The following is a 24312-nucleotide window of genomic DNA, read 5'->3' as shown; positions in this document are numbered from 1 at the left end:
CACCTTCTCAAGGGCAATTAGGGATGGGCAATAAATGCCGGCCTCGCCAGCGACGCCCACATCCCATGAATGAATTAAAAAAAAATCACCCAGACACATGTACCGCTTTCTTGCAGGAGAAGGTGGCACATATCAGGAAACAGCTAGTGGCAGTGGCATTTAGCCACTCGAGCCTGTTCCACCATTCGATCAGTTCAGGGTGGACCTGTGACCTAACTCCCTATACCTGCTGTAGCCCCATATCCCTTAATACCCTTGGTTCACAGAAATCTATCAATCTCAGATTTAGAATTCACAAGTGAGCGAGCATCAACTGCCATTTTCAGAAGAGCGTTCCAAACGTCTCCCACCCTTTGCGTATAGAAACATTTCCTAACTTCACTCCTGCATGTTCTTGGCTCTAAATGTTGGCTGTGTCCCTTAGTCCAAGTATTGAAGTCTAGGAGACCTCCAAAAACAGTTACAAATGTCTCGGCAGCCAGAAGCAATAATCCAGCCACTAACCTGTAAATCCTGCACGGTCCCTTTAAATGGCACTGGTGGGGGTCCTCCAGACACTCTACGACACGTTCAGATGGTCGGGGTTAAGACTGTGTGTTGAGTTGAGCGTTAAGTCCCAAAATGGTGTCTATCACTTTAAACCAGCGTTGTACACTGATTGTATCCATTTTCTTCTTACTTTACATGCTTACGGTGTTCGGTATTTGCACATGCACTAACTCCTATACCAAGATGGCGTCAGGCTCACGTCACACTGGAAACTTGCGCGTGCAGGCAAGACATCATCTTGGATGTTGGAGAGGCCACGTTGCGCCGAAACAACGGGTGCAACACGGCCAATTTAGCACCCCTGGTCTCCTCACCTCAGGAAGGATATACTTGCCTTAGAGGCAGTGCAACAAAGGTTCACTGGATTAATTCCTGGGATGAGAGGGTTGTCCTAAGAGGAAAGATTGAGTAGAATGAGACTATATTCTTTGGAGTTTAGAAGAATGAGAGGTGAACTCATTGAAACATAAGATTCTAAGAGGGCTTAACAGGGTAGATGCTGAGAGGACGTTTCCCCTGGCTGGAGAGTCCAGAATGAGGGGGACACCGTCTCAGGATAAGGGGTCGGATATTTTGGACTGAGATGAGGAGGAATAGCTTCATTCAGAGGGTCGTGAATACTTGGAATTCTCTACCCAGAGGACTGTGGATGCTGAGTCATTGGGTATATTCAAGCCTGAGATTGATGGATATTTGGACTCTGAGGGAATCAAGAGATATGGAGATTGGGCAGGAAAGTGGAGTTGAGGTCGAAGATCAGCCATGGTCTTATTGAATGGTGGAGCGAGCTTGAGAGGTCGTACGGCCTACTCCTGCTCCTATATCTTATGTTCTTATGAAGGTCAGTGAGCCTACAAGTCACACACCATCCTGACTTGGAAATATATCGCCGTTCCTTCATTGTCGCTGGGTCAAAATCCTGGAACTCCCTCCCTAACAGCACTGTGGGAGAACCTTCACCACACGGACTGCAGCGGTTCAAGAAGGCGGCTCACCACCACCTTCTCAAGGGGCAATTAGGGATGGGCAATAAATGCCGGCCTCGCCAGCGACGCCCACATCTCATGAATGAATAAAGAAAAAGCACAGGGGTGTTGGGTGAGCAGAAATTGGAGCGAGTTGGGATATAGGCAGGAGAGTTTTTAATCCTGGGCTTAAATATTAAAGTTTTTAATCAGTAATCTGTCAGTTAAGTTGGGTGAGAATTACTCACTTTGTAACTGTGCAGGGAAGTTGTTTATTCAGCCGGTAAGGGTTACTCACTGTGTGACGGTACTGGGAACTGTTTGTTCAGCACGGTAAGGGTTACTCACTGTGTGACTGTACTGGGAACTGTTTATTCAGCACGATAAGGGTTACTCACTGTGTGACTGTACTGGGAACTGTTTGTTCAGCCGGTAAGGGTTACTCACTGTGTGACTGTACTGGGAACTGTTTGTTCAGCCGGTAAGGGTTACTCACTGTGTGACTGTACTGGGAACTGTTTGTTCAGCCGGTAAGGGTTACTCACTGTGTGACTGTACTGGGAACTGTTTATTCAGCCGGTAAGGGTTAGTCACTGTGTGACTGTACTGGGAACTGTTTGTTCAGCACGATAAGGGTTACTCACTGTGTGACTGTACTGGGAACTGTTTGTTCAGCACGATAAGGGTTAGTCACTGTGTGACTGTACTGGGAACTGTTTGTTCAGCACGATAAGGGTTAGTCACTGTGTGACTGTACTGGGAACTGTTTGTTCAGCACGATAAGGGTTACTCACTGTGTGACTGTACTGGAAACTGTTTGTTCAGCACGATAAGGGTGAGTCACTGTGTGACTGTACTGGGAACTGTTTGTTCAGCACGGTAAGGGTTACTCACTGTGTGACTGTACTGGGAACTGTTTGTTCAGCACGATAAGGGTTACTCACTGTGTGACTGTACTGGGAACTGCTTGTTCAGCACGATAAGGGTTACTCACTGTGTGACTGTACAGGGAACTGCTTGTTCAGCACGGTAAGGGTTACTCACTGTGTGACTGTACTGGGAACTGTTTGTTCAGCACGGTAAGGGTTACTCACTGTGTGACTGTACTGGGAACTGTTTGTTCAGCCGGTAAGGGTTAGTCACTGTGTGACTGTATTGGGAACTGTTTGTTCAGCCGGGCAGGGTTAGTCACTGTGTGACTGTACTGGGAACTGTTTGTTCAGCACGATAAGGGTTACTCACTGTGTGACTGTACTGGGAACTGTTTGTTCAGCCGGTAAGGGTTAGTCACTGTGTGACTGTACTGGGAACTGTTTATTCAGCACGGTAAGGGTTAGTCACTGTGTGACTGTACTGGGAACTGTTTATTCAGCACGGTAAGGGTTACTCACTGTGTGACTGTACTGGGAACTCTTTGTTCAGCCGGTAAGGGTTAGTCACTGTGTGACTGTACTGGGAACTGTTTGTTCAGCACGATAAGGGTTACTCACTGTGTGACTGTACTGGGAACTGTTTGTTCAGCCGGTAAGGGTTAGTCACTGTGTGACTGTACTGGGAACTGTTTATTCAGCACGATAAGGGTTACTCACTGTGTGACTGTACTGGGAACTGTTTATTCAGCACGGTAAGGGTTACTCACTGTGTGACTGTACTGGGAACTCTTTGTTCAGCCGGTAAGGGTTAGTCACTGTGTGACTGTACTGGGAACTGTTTGTTCAGCACGATAAGGGTTACTCACTGTGTGACTGTACTGGGAACTGTTTGTTCAGCCGGTAAGGGTTAGTCACTGTGTGACTGTACTGGGAACTGTTTATTCAGCACGATAAGGGTTACTCACTGTGTGACTGTACTGGGAACTGTTTGTTCAGCCGGTAAGGGTTAGTCACTGTGTGACTGTACTGGGAACTGTTTGTTCAGCACGAAAAGGGTTCCTCACTGTGTGACTGTACTGGGAACTGTTTGTTCAGCACGGTAAGGGTTAGTCACTGTGTGACTGTACTGGGAACTGTTTGTTCAGCCGGTAAGGGTTACTCACTGTGTGACTGTACTGGGAACTGTTTATTTAGCCGGTAAGGGTTAGTCACTGTGTGACTGTACTGGGAACTGTTTGTTCAGCCGGTAAGGGTTACTCACTGTGTGACTGTACTGGGAACTGTTTATTTAGCCGGTAAGGGTTACTCACTGTGTGACTGTACTGGGAACTGTTTGTTCAGGCGGTAAGGGTTAGTCACTGTGTGACTGTACTGGGAACTGTTTGTTCAGCACGATAAGGGTGAGTCACTGTGTGACTGTACTGGGAACTGTTTGTTCAGCACGATAAGGGTGAGTCACTGTGTGACTGTACTGCGAACTGTTTGTTCAGCACGATAAGGGCTACTCACTGTGTGACTGTACTGGGAACTGTTTGTTCAGCACGATAAGGGTTAGTCACTGCGTGACTGTACTGGGGACTGTTTGTTCAGCCGGTAAGGGTTACTCACTGTGTGACTGGACTGGGAACTGTTTATTCAGCACGATAAGGGTTAGTCACTGTGTGACTGTACTGGGAACTGTTTGTTCAGCACAATAAGGGTTAGTCACTGTGTGACTGTACTGGGAACTGTTTGTTCAGCACGATAAGGGTTACTCACTGTGTGACTGTACTGGGAAATGTTTGTTCAGCACGATAAGGGTCAGTCACTGTGTGACTGTACTGGGAACTGTTTGTTCAGCACGATAAGGGTTCGTCACTGTGTGACTGTACTGGGAACTGTTTGTTCAGCGCGATAAGGGTTACTCACTGTGTAACTGTACTGGGAACTGTTTGTTCAGCCGGTAAGGGTCAGTCACTGTGTGACTGTACTGGGAACTGTTTGTTCAGCACGATAAGGGTTACTCACTGTGTGACTGTACTGGGAACTGTTTGTTCAGCCGGTAAGGGTCAGTCACTGTGTGACTGTACTGGGAACTGTTTGTTCAGCCGGTAAGGGTTACTCACTGTGTGACTGTACTGGGAACTGTTTATTCAGCCGGTAAGGGTTAGTCACTGTGTGACTGTACTGGGAACTGTTTGTTCAGCACGATAAGGGTTACTCACTGTGTGACTGTACTGGGAACTGTTTGTTCAGCACGATAAGGGTTAGTCACTGTGTGACTGTACTGGGAACTGTTTGTTCAGCACGATAAGGGTTAGTCACTGTGTGACTGTACTGGGAACTGTTTGTTCAGCACGATAAGGGTTACTCACTGTGTGACTGTACTGGAAACTGTTTGTTCAGCACGATAAGGGTGAGTCACTGTGTGACTGTACTGGGAACTGTTTGTTCAGCACGGTAAGGGTTACTCACTGTGTGACTGTACTGGGAACTGTTTGTTCAGCACGATAAGGGTTACTCACTGTGTGACTGTACTGGGAACTGTTTGTTCAGCACGATAAGGGTTACTCACTGTGTGACTGTACTGGGAACTGCTTGTTCAGCACGGTAAGGGTTACTCACTGTGTGACTGTACAGGGAACTGCTTGTTCAGCACGGTAAGGGTTACTCACTGTGTGACTGTACTGGGAACTGTTTGTTCAGCACGGTAAGGGTTACTCACTGTGTGACTGTACTGGGAACTGTTTGTTCAGCCGGTAAGGGTTAGTCACTGTGTGACTGTATTGGGAACTGTTTGTTCAGCCGGGCAGGGTTAGTCACTGTGTGACTGTACTGGGAACTGTTTGTTCAGCACGATAAGGGTTACTCACTGTGTGACTGTACTGGGAACTGTTTGTTCAGCCGGTAAGGGTTAGTCACTGTGTGACTGTACTGGGAACTGTTTATTCAGCACGGTAAGGGTTAGTCACTGTGTGACTGTACTGGGAACTGTTTATTCAGCACGGTAAGGGTTACTCACTGTGTGACTGTACTGGGAACTCTTTGTTCAGCCGGTAAGGGTTAGTCACTGTGTGACTGTCCTGGGAACTGTTTGTTCAGCACGATAAGGGTTACTCACTGTGTGACTGTACTGGGAACTGTTTGTTCAGCCGGTAAGGGTTAGTCACTGTGTGACTGTACTGGGAACTGTTTATTCAGCACGATAAGGGTTACTCACTGTGTGACTGTACTGGGAACTGTTTATTCAGCACGGTAAGGGTTACTCACTGTGTGACTGTACTGGGAACTCTTTGTTCAGCCGGTAAGGGTTAGTCACTGTGTGACTGTACTGGGAACTGTTTGTTCAGCACGATAAGGGTTACTCACTGTGTGACTGTACTGGGAACTGTTTGTTCAGCCGGTAAGGGTTAGTCACTGTGTGACTGTACTGGGAACTGTTTATTCAGCACGATAAGGGTTACTCACTGTGTGACTGTACTGGGAACTGTTTGTTCAGCCGGTAAGGGTTAGTCACTGTGTGACTGTACTGGGAACTGTTTGTTCAGCACGAAAAGGGTTCCTCACTGTGTGACTGTACTGGGAACTGTTTGTTCAGCACGGTAAGGGTTAGTCACTGTGTGACTGTACTGGGAACTGTTTGTTCAGCCGGTAAGGGTTACTCACTGTGTGACTGTACTGGGAACTGTTTATTTAGCCGGTAAGGGTTAGTCACTGTGTGACTGTACTGGGAACTGTTTGTTCAGCCGGTAAGGGTTACTCACTGTGTGACTGTACTGGGAACTGTTTATTTAGCCGGTAAGGGTTACTCACTGTGTGACTGTACTGGGAACTGTTTGTTCAGGCGGTAAGGGTTAGTCACTGTGTGACTGTACTGGGAACTGTTTGTTCAGCACGATAAGGGTGAGTCACTGTGTGACTGTACTGGGAACTGTTTGTTCAGCACGATAAGGGTGAGTCACTGTGTGACTGTACTGCGAACTGTTTGTTCAGCACGATAAGGGCTACTCACTGTGTGACTGTACTGGGAACTGTTTGTTCAGCACGATAAGGGTTAGTCACTGCGTGACTGTACTGGGGACTGTTTGTTCAGCCGGTAAGGGTTACTCACTGTGTGACTGGACTGGGAACTGTTTATTCAGCACGATAAGGGTTAGTCACTGTGTGACTGTACTGGGAACTGTTTGTTCAGCACGATAAGGGTTAGTCACTGTGTGACTGTACTGGGAACTGTTTGTTCAGCACGATAAGGGTTACTCACTGTGTGACTGTACTGGGAAATGTTTGTTCAGCACGATAAGGGTCAGTCACTGTGTGACTGTACTGGGAACTGTTTGTTCAGCACGATAAGGGTTCGTCACTGTGTGACTGTACTGGGAACTGTTTGTTCAGCGCGATAAGGGTTACTCACTGTGTAACTGTACTGGGAACTGTTTGTTCAGCCGGTAAGGGTCAGTCACTGTGTGACTGTACTGGGAACTGTTTGTTCAGCACGATAAGGGTTACTCACTGTGTGACTGTACTGGGAACTGTTTGTTCAGCCGGTAAGGGTCAGTCACTGTGTGACTGTACTGGGAACTGTTTGTTCAGCACGATAAGGGTTAGTCACTGTGTGACTGTACTGGGAACTGTTTGTTCAGCACGGTAAGGGTTAGTCACTGTGTGACTGTACTGGGAACTGTTTGTTCAGCACGGTAAGGGTTACTCACTGTGTGACTGTACTGGGAACTGTTTGTTCAGCGCGATAAGGGTTACTCACTGTGTAACTGTACTGGGAACTGTTTGTTCAGCACGATAAGGGTTACTCACTGTGTGACTGTACTGGGAACTGTTTGTTCAGCCGGTAAGGGTTAGTCACTGTGTGACTGTACTGGGAACTGTTTATTCAGCACGATAAGGGTTACTCACTGTGTGACTGTACTGGGAACTGTTTGTTCAGCCGGTAAGGGTTAGTCACTGTGTGACTGTACTGGGAACTGTTTGTTCAGCCGGTAAGGGTTACTCACTGTGTGACTGTACTGGGAACTGTTTATTTAGCCGGTAAGGGTTAGTCACTGTGTGACTGTACTGGGAACTGTTTGTTCAGCCGGTAAGGGTTACTCACTGTGTGACTGTACTGGGAACTGTTTATTTAGCCGGTAAGGGTTACTCACTGTGTGACTGTACTGGGAACTGTTTGTTCAGGCGGTAAGGGTTAGTCACTGTGTGACTGTACTGGGAACTGTTTGTTCAGCACGGTAAGGGTTACTCACTGTGTGACTGTACTGGGAACTGTTTATTCAGCACGGTAAGGGTGACTCACTGTGTGACTGTACTGGGAACTGTTTGTTCATCACGATAAGGGTTAGTCACTGTGTGACTGTACTGGGAACTGTTTGTTCAGCACGATGAGGGTTACTCACTGTGTGCCTGTACTGGGAACTGTTTGTTCAGCCGGTAAGGATTAGTCACTGTGTGACTGTACTGGGAACTGTTTGTTCAGCACGGTAAGGGTGACTCACTGTGTGACTGTACTGGGAACTGTTTGTTCAGCACGATAAGGGTTAGTCACTGTGTGACTGTACTGGGAACTGTTTGTTCAGCACGATGAGGGTTACTCACTGTGTGCCTGTACTGGGAACTGTTTGTTCAGCCGGTAAGGATTAGTCACTGTGTGACTGTACTGGGAACTGTTTGTTCAGGACGGTAAGGGTGACTCACTGTGTGACTGTACTGGGAACTGTTTGTTCAGCACGATAAGGGTTAGTCACTGTGTGACTGTACTGGGAACTGTTTATTCAGCACGATGAGGGTTACTCACTGTGTGCCTGTACTGGGAACTGTTTGTTCAGCCGGTAAGGATTAGTCACTGTGTGACTGTACTGGGAACTGTTTGTTCAGCACGGTAAGGGTTAGTCACTGTGTGACTGTACTGGGAACTGTTTGTTCAGCACGATAAGGGTTAGTCACTGTGTGACTGTACTGGGAACTGTTTGTTCAGCACGATAAGGGTTACTCACTGTGTGACTGTACTGAAACTGTTTGTTCAGCACGATAAGCGTTACTCACTGTGTGACTGTACTGGGAACTGTTTGTTCAGCACAATAAGGGTTACTCACTGTGTGACTGTACTGGGAACTGTTTGTTCAGCACGATAAGGGTTAGTCCCTGTGTGACTGTACTGGGAACTGTTTGTTCAGCACGATAAGGGTTGCTCACTGTGTGACTGTACTGGGAACTGTTTCTTCAGCACGATAAGGGTTAGTCACTGTGTGACTGTACTGGGAACTGTTTGTTCAGCACGATAAGGGTTACTCGCTGTGTGACTGTACTGGGAACTGTTTGTTCAGCACGGTAAGGGTTACTCACTGTGTGACTGTACTGGGAACTGTTTGTTCAGCACGATAAGGGTTACTCACTGTGTGACTGTACTGGGAACTGTTTGTTCAGCACGATAAGGGTTAGTCACTGTGTGACTGTAGTTGGAACTGTTTGTTCAGCACGATAAGGGTTACTCACTGTGTGACTGTACTGGGAACTGTTTGTTCAGCACGATAACGGTTTGTCACTGTGTGACTGTACTGGGAACTGTTTGTTCAGCACGGTAAGGGTTAGTCACTGTGTGACTGTACTGGGAACTTTTTGTTTAGCACGATAAGGGTTACTCACTGTGTGACTGTACTGGGAACTGTTTGTTCAGCACGATAAGGGTTACTCACTGTGTGACTGTACTGGGAACTGTTTGTTCAGCACGGTAAGGGTTAGTCACTGTGTGACTGTACTGGGAACTTTTTGTTCAGCACGATAAGGGTTACTCACTGTGTGACTGTACTGGGAACTGTTTGTTCAGCACGATAAGGGTTACTCACTGTGTGACTGTACTGGGAACTGTTTGTTCAGCACGATAAGGGTTACTCACTGTGTGACTGTACTGGGAACTGTTTATTCAGCACGGTAAGGGTTACTCACTGTGTGACTGTACTGGGAACTGTTTGTTCAGCACGGTAAGGGTTACTCACTGTGTGACTGTACTGGGAACTCTTTGTTCAGCACGATAAGGGTTACTCACTGTGTGACTGTACTGGGAACTGTTTGTTCAGCACGATAAGGGTTACTCACTGTGTGACTGTACTGGGAACTGTTTGTTCAGCACGATAAGGGTTACTCACTGTGTGACTGTACTGGGAACTGTTTGTTCAGCACGATAAGGGTTACTCACTGTGTGACTGTACTGGGAACTGTTTGTTCAGCACGATAAGGGTGAATCACTGTGTGACTGTACTGGGAACTGTTTGTTCAGCACGGTAAGGGTTACTCACTGTGTGACTGTACTGGGAACTGTTTGTTCAGCACGATAAGGGTTAGTCACTGTGTGACTGTACTGGGAACTGTTTGTTCAGCACGATAAGGGTTACTCACTGTGTGACTGTACTGGGAACTGTTTGTTCAGCACGATAACGGTTTGTCACTGTGTGACTGTACTGGGAACTTTTTGTTTAGCACGATAAGGATTACTCACTGTGTGACTGTACTGGGAACTGTTTGTTCAGCACGATAAGGGTTACTCACTGTGTGACTGTCCTGGGAACTGTTTGTTCAGCACGGTAAGGGTTACTCACTGTGTGACTGTACTGGGAACTGTTTGTTCAGCACGATAAGGGTTACTCACTGTGTGACTGTACTGGGAACTGTTTGTTCAGCACGATAAGGGTTACTCACTGTGTGACTGTACTGGGAACTGTTTGTTCAGCACGATAAGGGTTACCCACTGTGTGACTGTACTGGGAACTGTTTGTTCAGCACGATAAGGGTTACTCACTGTGTGACTGTACTGGGAACTGTTTATTCAGCACGGTAAGGGTTACTCACTGTGTGACTGTACTGGGAACTGTTTGTTCAGCACGGTAAGGGTTACTCACTGTGGGACTGTACTGGGAACTCTTTGTTCAGCACGATAAGGGTTACTCACTGTGTGACTGTACTGGGAACTGTTTGTTCAGCACGATAAGGGTTACTCACTGTGTGACTGTACTGGGAACTGTTTATTCAGCACGATAAGGGTTAGTCACTGTGTGACTGTCCTGGGAACTGTTTGTTCAGCACGATAAGGGTTGCTCACTGTGTGACTGTACTGGGAACTGTTTGTTCAGCACGATAAGGGTTGCTCACTGTGTGACTGTACTGGGAACTGTTTGTTCAGCACGATAAGGGTTAGTCACTGTGTGACTGTACTGGGAACTGTTTGTTCAGCCGGTAAGGGTTACTCACTGTGTGACTGTACTGGGAACTGTTTATTCAGCACGATAAGGGTTACTGACTGTGTGACTGTACTGGGAACTGTTTGTTCAGCACGATAAGGGTTAGTCACTGTGTGACTGTACTGGGAACTGTTTGTTCAGCACGGTAAGGGTTACTCACTGTGTGACTGTACTGGGAACTGTTTGTTCAGCACGGTAAGGGTTAGTCACTGTGTGACTGTACTGGGAACTGTTTATTCAGCACGATAAGGGTGAATCACTGTGTGACTGTACTGGGAACTGTTTGTTCAGCACGGTAAGGGTTACTCACTGTGTGACTGTACTGGGAACTGTTTGTTCAGCACGGTAAGGGTTAGTCACTGTGTGACTGTACTGGGAACTGTTTGTTCAGCACGATAAGGGTTACTCACTGTGTGACTGTACTGGGAACTGTTTATTCAGCACGATAAGGGTGAATCACTGTGTGACTGTACTGGGAACTGTTTGTTCAGCACGGTAAGGGTTCGTCACTGGGAAACGGTCCAGTAGGACAAGGGTTACTCACCGCTTAACGGTACTAGGAAGTTATTTATTCAGCAGGATAAGGATTATTCACTATATCATTGTGCTGGGAAGTTGGTCATTCAGCACGGCAAGGGGTACTCACTGTGTAACTGTGCTAGAAAGTTGTTCATTCAGCAGGATAGAGATCACTCAGTGTGTAACTATACAGGGAAGTTATTTATGGTAAACCGGTCCCAATGCCCCAGGAATCTCAAGCCCTCCCTCCTGCACCATCTCTCCAGCCACGTATTCATCTGCCCTATTGTCCTTTTTCTACAATCACCGGAGATTACTACCTTTGAGGTCCTGCTTATTAATCTCTTTCCTCGCTCCCTCTTTCTACCTATGTCGTTGGTACCAATATGGTCCACGACCTCTGGCTAGTCATCCTCCCCCTCAGAATGTTCTGCAGCCGCTCAGTGACATCCTGGACTCTGGCACCAGGAAGGCAGCATACCCATCCTGGAGTCATGTCTGTGGCCATAGAAACGCCACTCTGTTCCCCTAACTATTGAATCCCCTATCACTATTGCTTTCCCGATCGTCCTTCTCCTCACCATACAGCGGAGCCACCCGTGGTGCCATGGACTTGACTCTGGCTGTGTTCCCCAGAAGATCCTTCGCCCTCTCCAGAAAACTGGTTAGATCGTGAAATGCACTCAGGGGACTCCTGCACTGCCTGCCTAGTCCTCCTTGTCTGTCTGGCGGTCACCCTGTCCCTCTCTGCCTGTACTCTCTTAAACTGCAGGGTGACCACCTTAATCAGGAGGTTAAGGATAACTCATGGTGTAACTGTACTGAGAAGTTGTTCATTCAGCAGGGTAAGGGTTACTCACTGTGTAAGAGTACTTTTTTTAAATTCGTTCATGGGATACGGGCGTCGCTGGCGAGGCCGGCATTTATGGCCCATCCCTAATTGCCCCTGAGAAGGTGGTGGTGAGCCGCCTTCTTGAACCGCTGCAGTCCGTGTGGTGACGGTTCTCCCACAGTGCTGTTAGGGAGGGAGTTCCAGGATTTTGACCCAGCGACAATGAAGGAACGGCGATATATTTCCAAGTCGGGATGGTGTGTGACTTGGAGGGGAACGTGCAGGTGGTGTTATTCCCATGTGCCTGCTGCTTTTGTCCTTCTAGGTGGTAGAGGTCGCGGGTTTGGGAGGTGCTGTCGAAGAAGCCTTGGCGAGTTGCCGCAGTGCATCCTGTGGATGGTACACACTGCAGCCACGGTGCGCCGGTGGTGAAGGGAGTGAATGTTTAGGGTGGTGGATGGGGTGCCAATCAAGCGGGCTGCTTTGTCCTGGATGGTGTTGAGCTTCTTGAGTGTTGTTGGAGCTGCACTCATCCAGGCAAGTGGAGAGTATTCCATCACACTGCTGACTTGTGCCTTGTAGATGGTGGAAAGGCTTTGGGGAGTCAGGAGGTGAGTCACTCGCCGCAGAATACCCAGCCTCTGACTGGCTCTTGTAGCCACAGTATTTATGTGGCTGGTCCAGTAAAGTTTCTGGTCAATGGTGACCCCCAGGATGTTGATGGTGGGGGATTTGGTGATGGTAATGCCGTTGAATGTCAAGGAGAGGTGGTTAGACTCTCTCTTGTTGGAGATGGTCATTACCTGGCACTTGTCTGGCGCGAATGTTACTTGCCACTTATCAGCCCAAGCCTGGATATTGTCCAGATCTTGCTGCATGCGGGCTCGGACTGCTTCATTATCTGAGGGGTTGCGAATGGAACTAAACACTGTGCAACCATCAGCGAACATCCCCATTTCTGACCTTATGATGGAGGGAATGACATTGATGAAGCAGCTGAAGATGGTTGGGCCTAGGACACTGCCCTGAGGAACTCCTGCAGCAATGCCCTGGGGCTGAGATGATTGGCCTCCAACAACCACTACCATCTTCCTTTGTAAACAATTTTACAACACCAAGTTATTGTCCAACAATTTCATTTTAAAATCCACAATCTTTCGGAGGCTTCCTCCTTCCTCAGGTGAATGTGGAAATGAAATCCTCGAACCTATCGCATTTATAAATCACAGAACATTGCCTGGTGATTACAGACAGTCTTTTCAACTGCCCGTTGCCAAGGCAACCAATGTGTTCAGACAGATAGGTGTTACCTACAGGGCCACCGGATATACAAACGACCAGAACTAAAAAAACAGATGATGTGGAGATGCCAATTAAAAAAACAGAGCGAGAGAGGCAGAAACATAGAAACATCCGGAAGGAAAAGACAGCAATTGACCCATTATATTAAAAACAGATAGCTTTTGTTCGCTGGTGGGGTAACGTGCAGCGTGACATGAACCCAAGATCCCGGTTGAGGCCGTCCTCATGGGTGCGGAACTTGGCTATCAATTTCTGCTCGACGATTTTGCGTTGTCGAGTGTCTCGAAGGCCGCCTTGGAGTACGCTTACCCGAAGATCGGTGGCTGAATGTCCTTGACTGCTGAAGTGTTCCCCGACTGGGAGGGAACCCTCCTGTCTGGCGATTGTTGCGCGGTGTCCGTTCATCCGTTGTCGCAGCGTTTGCATGGTCGTTTGTATATCCGGTGGCCCTGTAGGTAACACCTATCTGTCTGAACACTTTGGTTGCCTTGGCAACGGGCAGTTGAAAAGACTGTCTGTAATCACCAGGCATTGTTCTGTGATTTATAAATGCGATAGGTTTGAGGATTTCATTTCCATATTCACCTGAGGAAGGAGGAAGCCTCTGAAAGCTTGTGGATTTTAAAATAAAATTGTTGGACTATAACTTGGTGTTGTAAAATTGTTTACAATTGTCAACCCCAGTCCATCTCCACATCACATCTTCCTTTGTGCTAGGTATGACTCCAGCCACTGGAGAGTTTTCCCCCTGATTCCCATTGACTTCAATTTTACTCGGGCTCCTTGGTGCCACACTCGGTCAAATGCTGCCTTGATGTCAAGGGCAGTCACTCTCACCTCACCTCTGGAATTCAGCTCTTTTGTCCATGTTTGGACCTAGGTTGTAATGAGGTCTGGAGCCGAGTGGTCCTGGCGGAACCCAAACTGAGCATCAGTGATCAGGTTATTGGTGAGTAAGTGCCACTTGATAGCACTGTCGACGACACCTTCCATCACTTTGCTGATGATTGAGAGTAGACTGATGGGGTGGTAATTGGCCGGATTGGATTTGTCCTTTGTTTTGTGGACAGGACAGACCTGGGCAATTTTCCACATTGTCGGGTAGATGCCAGTGTTGTAGCTGTACTGGAACAGTTTGGCTAGAGGCGCAGCTAGTTCTGGAGCACAAGTCTTCAGCACTACAGCTGGGATATTGTCGGGGGCAATAGCCTTTGCTGTATCCAGTGCACTCAGCCGTTTCTTGATATCACGTGGAGTGAATTGAATTGGCTGAAGACTGGCTTCTGTGATGGTGGGGATATCGGGAGGAGGCCGAGATGGATCATCCACTCGGCACTTCTGGCTGAAGATGGTTGCAAACGCTTCAGCCTTGTCTTTTGCACTCACATGCTGGACTCCGCCATCATTGAGGATGGGGATGTTTGCTGAGCCTCCTCCTCCCGTTAGTTGTTTAATTGTCCACCACCATTCACGACTGGATGTGGCAGGACTGCAAAGCTTTGATCTGATTAGTTGGTTGTGGAATCGCTTAGCTCTGTCTGTAGCATGTTGCTTCTGCTGTTTAGCATGCATGTAGTCCTGAGTTGTAGCTTCACCAGGTTGGCACCTCATTTTTAGATACGCCGGGTGCTGCTCCTGGCATGCTCTTCTACACTCCTCATTGAACCAGGGTTGATCCCCTGGCTTGTTTGTAATGGTGGAGTGAGGAATATGCCAGGCCATGAGGTTACAGATTATGCTGGAATACAATTCTGCTGCTGCTGCCGGCCCACAGCGCCTCATGGATGCCCAGTTTTGAGCTGCTAGATCTGTTCTGAATCTATCCCATTTAGCACGGTGGTAGTGCCACACAACACGTTGGATGGTGCCCTCAGTGCGAAGACGGGACTTCGTCTCCACGAGGACTGTGCAGTGGTCACTCCTACCAATACTGTCATGGACAGATGCATTTGCGACAGGTAGATTGGTGAGGACGAGGTCAAGTAAGTTTTTCCCTCGTGTTGGTTCGTTCACTACCTGACGCAGGCCCAGTCTGGCAGGTATGTCCTTCAGGACTCGGCCAGCTTGGTCAGTAGTGGTGCTCCCGAGCCACTCTTGGTGATGGACATTGAAGTCCCCCACCCAGAGTACATTCTGTGTCCTTGCTACCCTCAGTGCTTCCTCCAAGTGGTGCTCAACATGGAGGAGGACTGATTCATCAGCTGAGGGAGGACGGTAGGTGGTAATCAGCAGGAGGTTTCCTTGCCCATGTTTGACCTGATGCCATGAGATTTCATGGGTCCAGAGTCAATGTTGAGGACTCTCAGGGCCACTCCCTCCTGACTGTATATCACTGTACCGCCACCTCTGGTGGGTCTGTCCTGCCGGTGGGACAGGACATACCCAGGGATGGTGATGGAAGAGTCTGGGACGTTGGCTGAAAGGTATGATTCTGTGAGTATGGCTATGTCAGGCTGTTGCTTGACTAATCTGTGGGACAGCTCTCCCAATTTTGGCGCAAGTCCCCAGATGTTAGTTAGGAGGACTTTTCAGGTTTGACTGGGATTGGTTTGCCTTTATCGTGTCCAGTGCCTAGTGGTCCGATGCCGGGTGGTCCGTCCGGTTTTATTCTTATAGTGACTTTTTTTAGCGAGATTTTACAACTGAGTGGCTTGTTCGGCCATTTCAGAGGGCGATTAAGAATCAACCACATTGCTGTGGGTCTGGAGTGACATTTAGGCCAGACTGGGTAAGGACGGCAGGTTTCCTTCCCTAAAGGACATTACTCACTGTGTAAGTGGACTGGAAAGTTCTTTGTTCAGCAGGGTAAGGGTTACTCACTGGGAAACTGTGCTGAGAAGTTGTTTAATCAGCAGATTAGGGGTAACTCATGGTGTCACTGTACAGAGAGGTTGTTCATTCAGCAGGATAAGGGTTACTCACTGTGTAAATGTACTGGGAATTGTTTGTTGGGCCAGATAAGGATTGCTCACCATATAACTGCGCTGGGAAGTTATTTATCCAGCAGGGCAAGGCTTATTCACTCAGTAAATGTGCTTGGAAGTTGTTTATTTAGCAGGGTAATAGTTACTCACTGTGTAACTACAGACTTGCTTCCTATTCAGCAGGGTAATAGTTCACACTTCTAATCATCAGGTTGTGCTGTTGATTCCACATGGTGCTTCTTGTTGTCACCATGGTTTATGTGACAGGCCATTAAATGCTCTCTCTCTCCTCCAGTGCTCTGGTTGTTCTCAGCAATCGAACTTACGTCATTGAACATCTTGAGGGAGATAAACTTGGACGACATTTGATATACAGACCTGAAGATCTCAAGTCAGTACCAAGTAGGTGTGGAGTCATAAATTCCTCCCCTGAGCTAACCCTGACTGAGCACCTTCAGCGATCACAGAGGGTGAGTATTGAGCACAGCAGCTAACTGACTAAAAGCATCAAAGGACTTACATAGAAATACATAGATATTTCAACATGAAAACAGGCCATTCGGTCCAACCAGCCTGTGTCGGGATTTACCCTTCACACAAGCAAATAGTCCCAATGACATTTACCCTCCCTGTTCCCATTCCCTTTTCCTTCATTTCCCCCCCTCCACTCCCCCATCCAATCTAATCAATGAATCATAGAATCATAGAAGTTACAACATGGAAACAGGCCCTTCGGCCCAACATGTCCATGTCGCCCAGTTTATACCACTAAGCTAGTCCCAATTGCCTGCACTTGGCCCATATCCCTCTATACCCATCTTACCAATGTAACTGTCCAAATGCTTTTTAAAAGACAAAATTGTACCCGCCTCTACTACTGCCTCTGGCAGCTCGTTCCAGACACTCACCACCCTTTGAGTAAAAAAATTGCCCCTCTGGACCCTTTTGTATCTCTCCCCTCTCACCTTAAATCTATGTCCCCTCGTTATAGACTCCCCTACCTTTGGGAAAAGATTTTGACTATCTACCTTATCTATGCCCCTCATTATTTTATAGACTTCTATAAGATCACCCCTTAACCTCCTACTCTCCAGGGAAAAAAGTCCCAGTCTGTCTAACCTCTCCCTGTAAGTCAAACCATCAAGTCCCGGTAGCATCCTAGTAAATCTTTTCTGCACTCTTTCTAGTTTAATAATATCCTTTCTATAATAGGGTGACCAGAACTGTACACAGTATTCCAAGTGTGGCCTCACCAATGCCCTGTACAACTTCAACAAGACATCCCAACTCCTGTATTCAATGTTCTGACCAATGAAACCAAGCATGCCGAATGCCTTCTTCACCACCCTATCCACCTGTGACTCCACTTTCAAGGAGCTATGAATCTGTACTCCCAGATCTCTTTGTTCTATAACTCTCCCCAACGCCCTACCATTAACGGAGTAGGTCCTGGCCCGATTCGATCTACCAAAATGCATCACCTCACATTTATCTAAATTAAACTCCATCTGCCATTCATCGGCCCACTGGCCCAATTGATCAAGATCCCGTTGCAATCCTAGATAACCTTCTTCACTGTCCACAATGCCACCAATCTTGGTGTCATCTGCAAACTTACTAACCATGCCTCCTAAATTCTCATCCAAATCATTAATATAAATAACAAATAATAGCGGACCCAGCACCGATCCCTGAGGCACACCGCTGGACACAGGCATCCAGTTTGAAAAACAACCCTCTACAACCACCCTCTGTCTTCTGCCTCAATCACTAACCCTGAACGTGAATCCCACAGCCTCACAACCCTCTGTGTGAAATGGGTTCTCCTGCTCTGCTCTGAATCTCTTACATTTAATCTTGTATCTCTGGCTCCTTGTGGACCCTCAACTGCTGGAAACAGACTGCTTTTATCTACCTGTCCTATCCTTTCATCATTTTAAACACTTCGATCACATTACCCTGTAAACTGTGCTGTTCTAACAACAAACACGATTTATTTGTATTTCCTCATATCAGGCAGTGTGCTCGTGAATCTGTGTTTTCTCCTCACTAAACCTTCAATATTCTTCCTATAGTGTGGAGCTTTTTGCAGTGAGAAATCGAAGTGCTGAATAGTGCTGCAACTTAAAGCTTCACTTAATGGAGAAAGCTTCACCAAACCCTGCGCACGGACATCACACGCTGCCAATTGAAATAGTTTCACATTTCAAAACAACTTCTTTCTTCCAGTCTGGGAACATTAGAAAATGAAGTCAGGAAGGGATGACACTAATCCAACAGCCCTGGGCTGCAGAGTTCTGGCCTGTATTTTCTACTGGGCGAGCAAACAGTCTCCCGGAGTTAATCCGGGGTCTTATCCAGGGGTTGAACCTGTGGGTGGATTTATCCCAAGGTTTTTCCTGGGGTTTATCCTCAGATTTTTCCAGGGGGTTATCCCAAGGTTTATCCCAAGGTTCCTGGAGTTTATATCTCGGTTTATCCAAAGGTTTTTCCTGAGGTTTGTCCCTAAATTTATCCTGGGGTTTATTTCTGTTGTTTATCCTCGAGTCATAGAATCTTACAGCACAGAAGGAGGTCATTGGGCCATTGTGCATGTGCCGGCTCTTTGAAAGAGCTATCCAATTAGTCGTACCCCCCTGCTCTTTCCCCATGGTCCTGCAAATTTCTCCTGTTCAAATATTTATTCAATTCCCTTTTGAAAATTACGGTTGAATCTGCTTCCACCACCCTTTCTGGCCGTGCATTCCAGATCATTAAAACTTGCTGTCTAAAAAAAATTTCTCCTCATCTCCCTTCTTGCTCTTTCGCTGCGTAAAAAAATGTTTCCTCATGTCGCCTCTGGCTCTTTTGCCGATCACCGTAAATCTGTGTCCTCTGGTTACCGACTCTTCTGCCACTGGAAACAGGTTCTCCTTATTTACTCTGTCAAAACCCTTCATGATTTTGAACACCTCCATTAAATCTCCCCTTAACCTTCTCTGCTCTAAAAAGAACAATCCCAGCTTCTCCAGTCTCTCCACATAACTGAAGTTCCTCATTCCTGGTATCATTCTAGTAAATCTCCTCTGCACCCTTTCCATGGCCTTGACATCCTTCCTAAAGTCTGGTGCCCAGAATTGAACACAATACTCCAGCTCAGGCCTAACCAATGTTTTATAAAGGTTTACCACAACTTCCTTGCTTTTGTACTTTATGCCTCTATTAATAAAGCCCAGGATCCCATATGCTTTTTTAACAGACTTACCAACTTGTCCTGCCAGCTACAAAGATTTGTGTACGTACACTCCCAGGTCTTTCTGTTCCTGCATCCTCTTTAAAATTGTACTATTTAGTTTATTTTGCCTTTCCTCATTCTTCCTTCCAAAATGCATCACTTTGCACTTCTCTGCATTAAATTTCATCTGCCATGTGTCTGCCCATTTTACCAGTCTGTCTATGTCCTCCTGAAGTCTGTTACTATCCTCCTCACTGTTTACTATATGTCCGAGTTTCTTGTCATCTGCAAACTTTGAAATTATGCCCTGTATACCCGAGTGCGCGTCATTAATATACATCAAAAAGAGCATTGGAAATTGCAGAGCCTCTGGCCACAATCTTCCAATACTCCTTAGATATGGGGATGGTGCCGGAGGACTGGAGGATTGTAAATGTTACACCCCTGTTCAAAAAAGGGGAGAGGGATAAACCCGGTAATTACAGGCCGGCCAGCCTAACGTCAGTAGTGGGGAAAGTTTTAGAGACAATAATCTGGGACAAATGTACCTAAATTTAGGTGGCAAATGTAACCCCACTATTTAAAAAAGGAGGGAAAGAGAAAATGGGGAACTACAGACCGGTTAGCCTGACATCAGCAGTAGGGAAAATGCTAGAGTCCATTATAAAGGATGTGATAACAGGACACTTAGAAAATATCAACGGGATTAGACAAACATGGATTTATGGAAGGGAAATTGAGTTTGACAAACCTACTGGAGTTTTTTGAGGATGTATCTGGTAGAATAGATAAGGGAGAACCAGTGGATGTGGTTTATTTGGATTTTCAGAAGGCCTTTGATAAAGTCCCACATAAGAGGTTAGTGTGCAAAATTAAAGCACATGGGATTGGGGGTAATATACTGACGTGGATTGAGAATTGGTTGACAGACAGGAAACAGAGAGTAGGAATAAATGGGTCTTTTTCGAGGTGGCAGGCAGTGACTAGTGGGGTACCGCAGGGATTAGTGCTTGGGCCCCAGCTATTCACAATATATATCAATGATTTGGATGAGGGAACCAAATGTAATATTTCCAAGTTTGTTGATGACACAAAACTAGGTGGGATTGTGAGTTGTGAGGAGGATGCAAAGAGGTTTCAAGGCGATTTAGACAAGTTGAGTGAGTGGGCAAATACATGGCAGATGCAGTATAACGTGGATAAATGTGAAATTATCTACTTCGGAAGGAAAAACAAAAAGGCAGAGTATTATTTAAATGGTGATAGATTGGGAAATGTTGATGTACAAAGGGACCTGGGTGTCCTTGTGCACCAGTCACTGAAAGCAAACATGCAGGTGCAGCAAGCAGTTAGGAAGGCAAATGGTATGTTGGCCTTCATTGCAAGAGAATTTGAGTACAGGAGCAAGGATGTCTTACTGCAGTTATACAGGGCCTTGGTGAGACCACATTGTGTGCAGTTTTGGTCTCCTTACCTAAGAAAGGATATACTTGCCATAGAGGGAGTGCAGCGAAGGTTCACCAGACTGATTCCTGGGATGGCAGGACTGTCGTATGAGGAGAGATTGGGTCGACTCGGCCTGTATTCACTCGAGTTTAGAAGAATGAGAGGGGATCTCATTGAAACGTATAAAATTCTGACAGGGCTAGACAGACTGGATGCAGGGAGGATATTTCCCCTGGCTGGAGGGTCCAGAACGAGGGGTCACAGTCTCAGGATACGGAGTCGGACACTTAGGACTGAGATGAGGAGAAATTTCTTCACTCAGAGGGTGGTGAATCTGTGGAATTCTCTACCACAGAAGACTGTGGAGGCCAAGTCACTGAATATATTTCAGAAGGAGCTAGATAGATTTTTGGACACAAAAGGCATCAAGGGGTATGGGGAGAGAGCGGGAATATGGTATTGAGATAGACGATCATCCATGGTTGACAGGCTCGAAGGGCCGAGTGGCCTACTCCTGCTCCTATTTTCTATGTTTCTATGGGACAAAATAAATTGGCACATGGAAAAGTATGGGCTAAAAAATGAAAATCAGCTCGGATTTGTTAAAGGAAAATCGTGTTTGACTAACATGATTGAGTTCTTTGATGAAGTAATGGAGAGGGTTAATGAGGGTAGTGCATTGATATGTATAAGGAATTTCAAGAGGTGTTTGATAAAGTACTACATAATAGACTTGTTAGCAAAGCTAAAGCCCATGGGACAGTGGCAACATGGATAATTATTAGGGATGGGCAACAAATGCTGGCCTCGCCAGCGACGCCCACATCCCATGAACGAATAAAAAAAAAATTATCTAAGGGACAGAAAGCATAAAGTAGTGGTGAATGATTGTTTTTCAGACTGGAGGGAAGTACAGTGTTGTTCCTAAAGGGTCAGTATTGGGACCACTGCTCTGTTTGATATATATTAATGACCTTGGGTATAGAGGATATAATTTTAAAGTTTGCAGAAGACACGAAACTTGAAATGTAGTAAACAATGTGAAGGATAGTAACAGACTTCAGGAGGATGTAGACAGACTGGTGAAATGGGCGGACACATGGGGGATGAAATTTAACTCAGAGAAGTGTGAAGTGATGCATTTCGGTAGGAAGAATGAGGAGAGGCAATATAAACTAAATGGTACAATTTTAAATGGGCTGCAGGATCAGAGAGTCCTTGAGGTGTGTGTACACAAATCTTTGCAGGCGGCAGGACAAGTTGACAAGGCTGTTTTAAAACGCATATGGGATCCTGGGCTTTATAAATAGAGGCGTGGAGTACAAAAGCAAGGAAGTTATGTTGAACCTTTATAAAACACTGGTTAGGCCTCAGCTGGAGTATTGTGTTCAATTCTGGGCACCACACTTTAGGAAGGATGTCAAGGCCGTAGAAAGGGTGCAGAAGAGATTTACTAGAATGGTGCCAGGGATGAGGGACTTAAGTTATGTGGAGAGACTGGAGAAGCTGGGATTGTTCTCCTTAGAGCAGAGAAGGTTAAGGGGAGATTTGATAGAGGTGTTCAAAATCAACAACCGTTTTGATAGAGTAAATAAGGAGAAACTGTTTCCAATGGCAGAAGGGTCAGTAATCAGAGGACACATAGTTAAAGTGATCGGGAAAAGAACCAGAGGTGACATGAGGAAACATTTTATTATGCAGTGAGTTGTTATGATTTGGAATGCACTGCCTGAAAGGGTGATGGAAGCAGATTCAATGATAACTTTCAAAAGGGAACTGGATAAATACTTGAAGGGAAAAAAATTTACAGGGATATGGGGAAAGAGCAGAGGAATGGGACTAAATGGATAGCTCTTTCAAAGAGCCGGCACAGGCATGATGGGCAGAATGGCCTCCTCCTGTGCTGAACCTACTATGATATGATACCTTCCTCCAGTCTGGAAAACAACCATTCACCACTACTCTCTGCTTTCTGTTCCCTAGCCAATTTTGTATCCACACTGCCACTGTCCCTTCAATCCCATGGGCTTTAATTTTGCTAACAAGTCTATTATGTGATACTTTAACAAATACCTTTTGAAAATCCATATATACATCAACCACACTACTCTCATCAGCCCTCTTAGTTACATCATCAAAGAACTCATCAAGTTAGCCAAACACGTATTGCCTTTAACAAACCTGTGCTGACTTTCATTAATCATGAAGACAGGTTGCAGAAAATTGGCTTGAGTTTAGAAGGTTGAGGGGTGATATAATTGAACTGTTTAAAATGATAAAAGGATTTGATCGTATAGATAGAGATAAACTATTTCCTCTGATGGGGTAATCCAGAACAAAAGGGCACAATCTTTGAATTCGAGCTCAGCCGTTAGCAGCGAAATCAGGAAGCACTTTTTCACACAAAAAGAAGTGGAAACCTGGAACTCTCTGCACAAAGGCTTTGGATGCTGGGAGCCAATTGGAGCTTTCAAGACTGATAAGATAAATTTTTGTTAGGTAAGGGTATCAAGGGATATGGAAGAAAGGCGGGTAAATGGAGTTGAGGTACAGATCAGCCATGATCGAACTGAATGGCAGTACAGGCTCGAGGGGCTTAATGAATTCCTCCTGATCGATCAAAATCTACCCCAGTGACTTTATTCACTGTGTATCTGAGCCATACAAGTCAGGAAGGTGCTGGGTTTGATCCCCAGTCTGTGCTGAGTTAACTGATCTTTCGTGGGCTGGAGAGGGAAAAAAGTTATCAGGGATTCCTGCTCCTTATTGCTGATGGTTCATCAGTATGGTTGTTGGGTAAGAACAGGTCTGGGTGCAACTGTGATGCCCTGTGATTGAACAACCTTCCGACATCTGGGGAGGGGAGGGGGCCATGGTGGAGCGAACGGAGCAGGGCAGGAGAAAGGAGGCAGAGGAGGGGAGGGAGGCCGGCGATGGGAGGGGAGAATAGGGGCAGGGACCAAGGGAGGGAAAAGGAAGGGGAGTGAGGGAAGCAAGTGGAGGGAATGGAATGAGGGAAGCGAGGTAGGGCAGGGGAAGGGATGGAGGGCGGGGGAAGGGAGGGATGGCGGGGGAAGGGAGGGAGGGCGGGGGAAGGGAGGGCGGGCGGGGGAAGGGAGGGCGGGCGGGGGAAGGGATGGAGGAAGAGATGGAGGGCAGGGGAAGGGATGGAGGGCAGGGAAAGGGATGGAGGAAGAGAGGGGAGGGCAGGGAAAGGAGAGTGTGAGGAAATAACTGATAGATGAAAAGACCTTTGTTATTTGTGGAATGAGGCTCTTTTGACATTCAATTCAACATCAGAGGTTGGGAGAGGGGTCTCACATCATCGAACAGAGCAACAGAAAAAGAGTGACATCGGGACAGGATAAAACAACGGTATAAAATAAAAAGTAGGTAGGGCCCATGTGATTTTGCTTGTAATTGGCTCGCTCCCAGCCAGGGCTCGCTGTACAATTTCACCTCAAACTGATTGA

At 46.7% G+C, this 24312-nt stretch overlaps 1 protein-coding gene across 1 annotated transcript in view; it reads left to right on the top strand.

The window, feature by feature from the left end:
• Positions 1–24312, top strand: part of LOC137308559 (disintegrin and metalloproteinase domain-containing protein 12-like) — a 402109-nt gene that overhangs the window by 124860 nt on the left and 252937 nt on the right. Inside the window, exon 6 of the mRNA XM_067977213.1 lies at positions 16475–16649. Within this exon, the coding sequence (XP_067833314.1) occupies positions 16475–16649 (175 nt within the window). The remainder of the gene's footprint in view (positions 1–16474; positions 16650–24312) is intronic.

This window comes from Heptranchias perlo, chromosome 1 (assembly GCF_035084215.1).
Source record: "Heptranchias perlo isolate sHepPer1 chromosome 1, sHepPer1.hap1, whole genome shotgun sequence".
Taxonomy (NCBI): domain Eukaryota; kingdom Metazoa; phylum Chordata; class Chondrichthyes; order Hexanchiformes; family Hexanchidae; genus Heptranchias; species Heptranchias perlo.
This window is presented reverse-complemented; position numbering and strand designations above follow the sequence as displayed.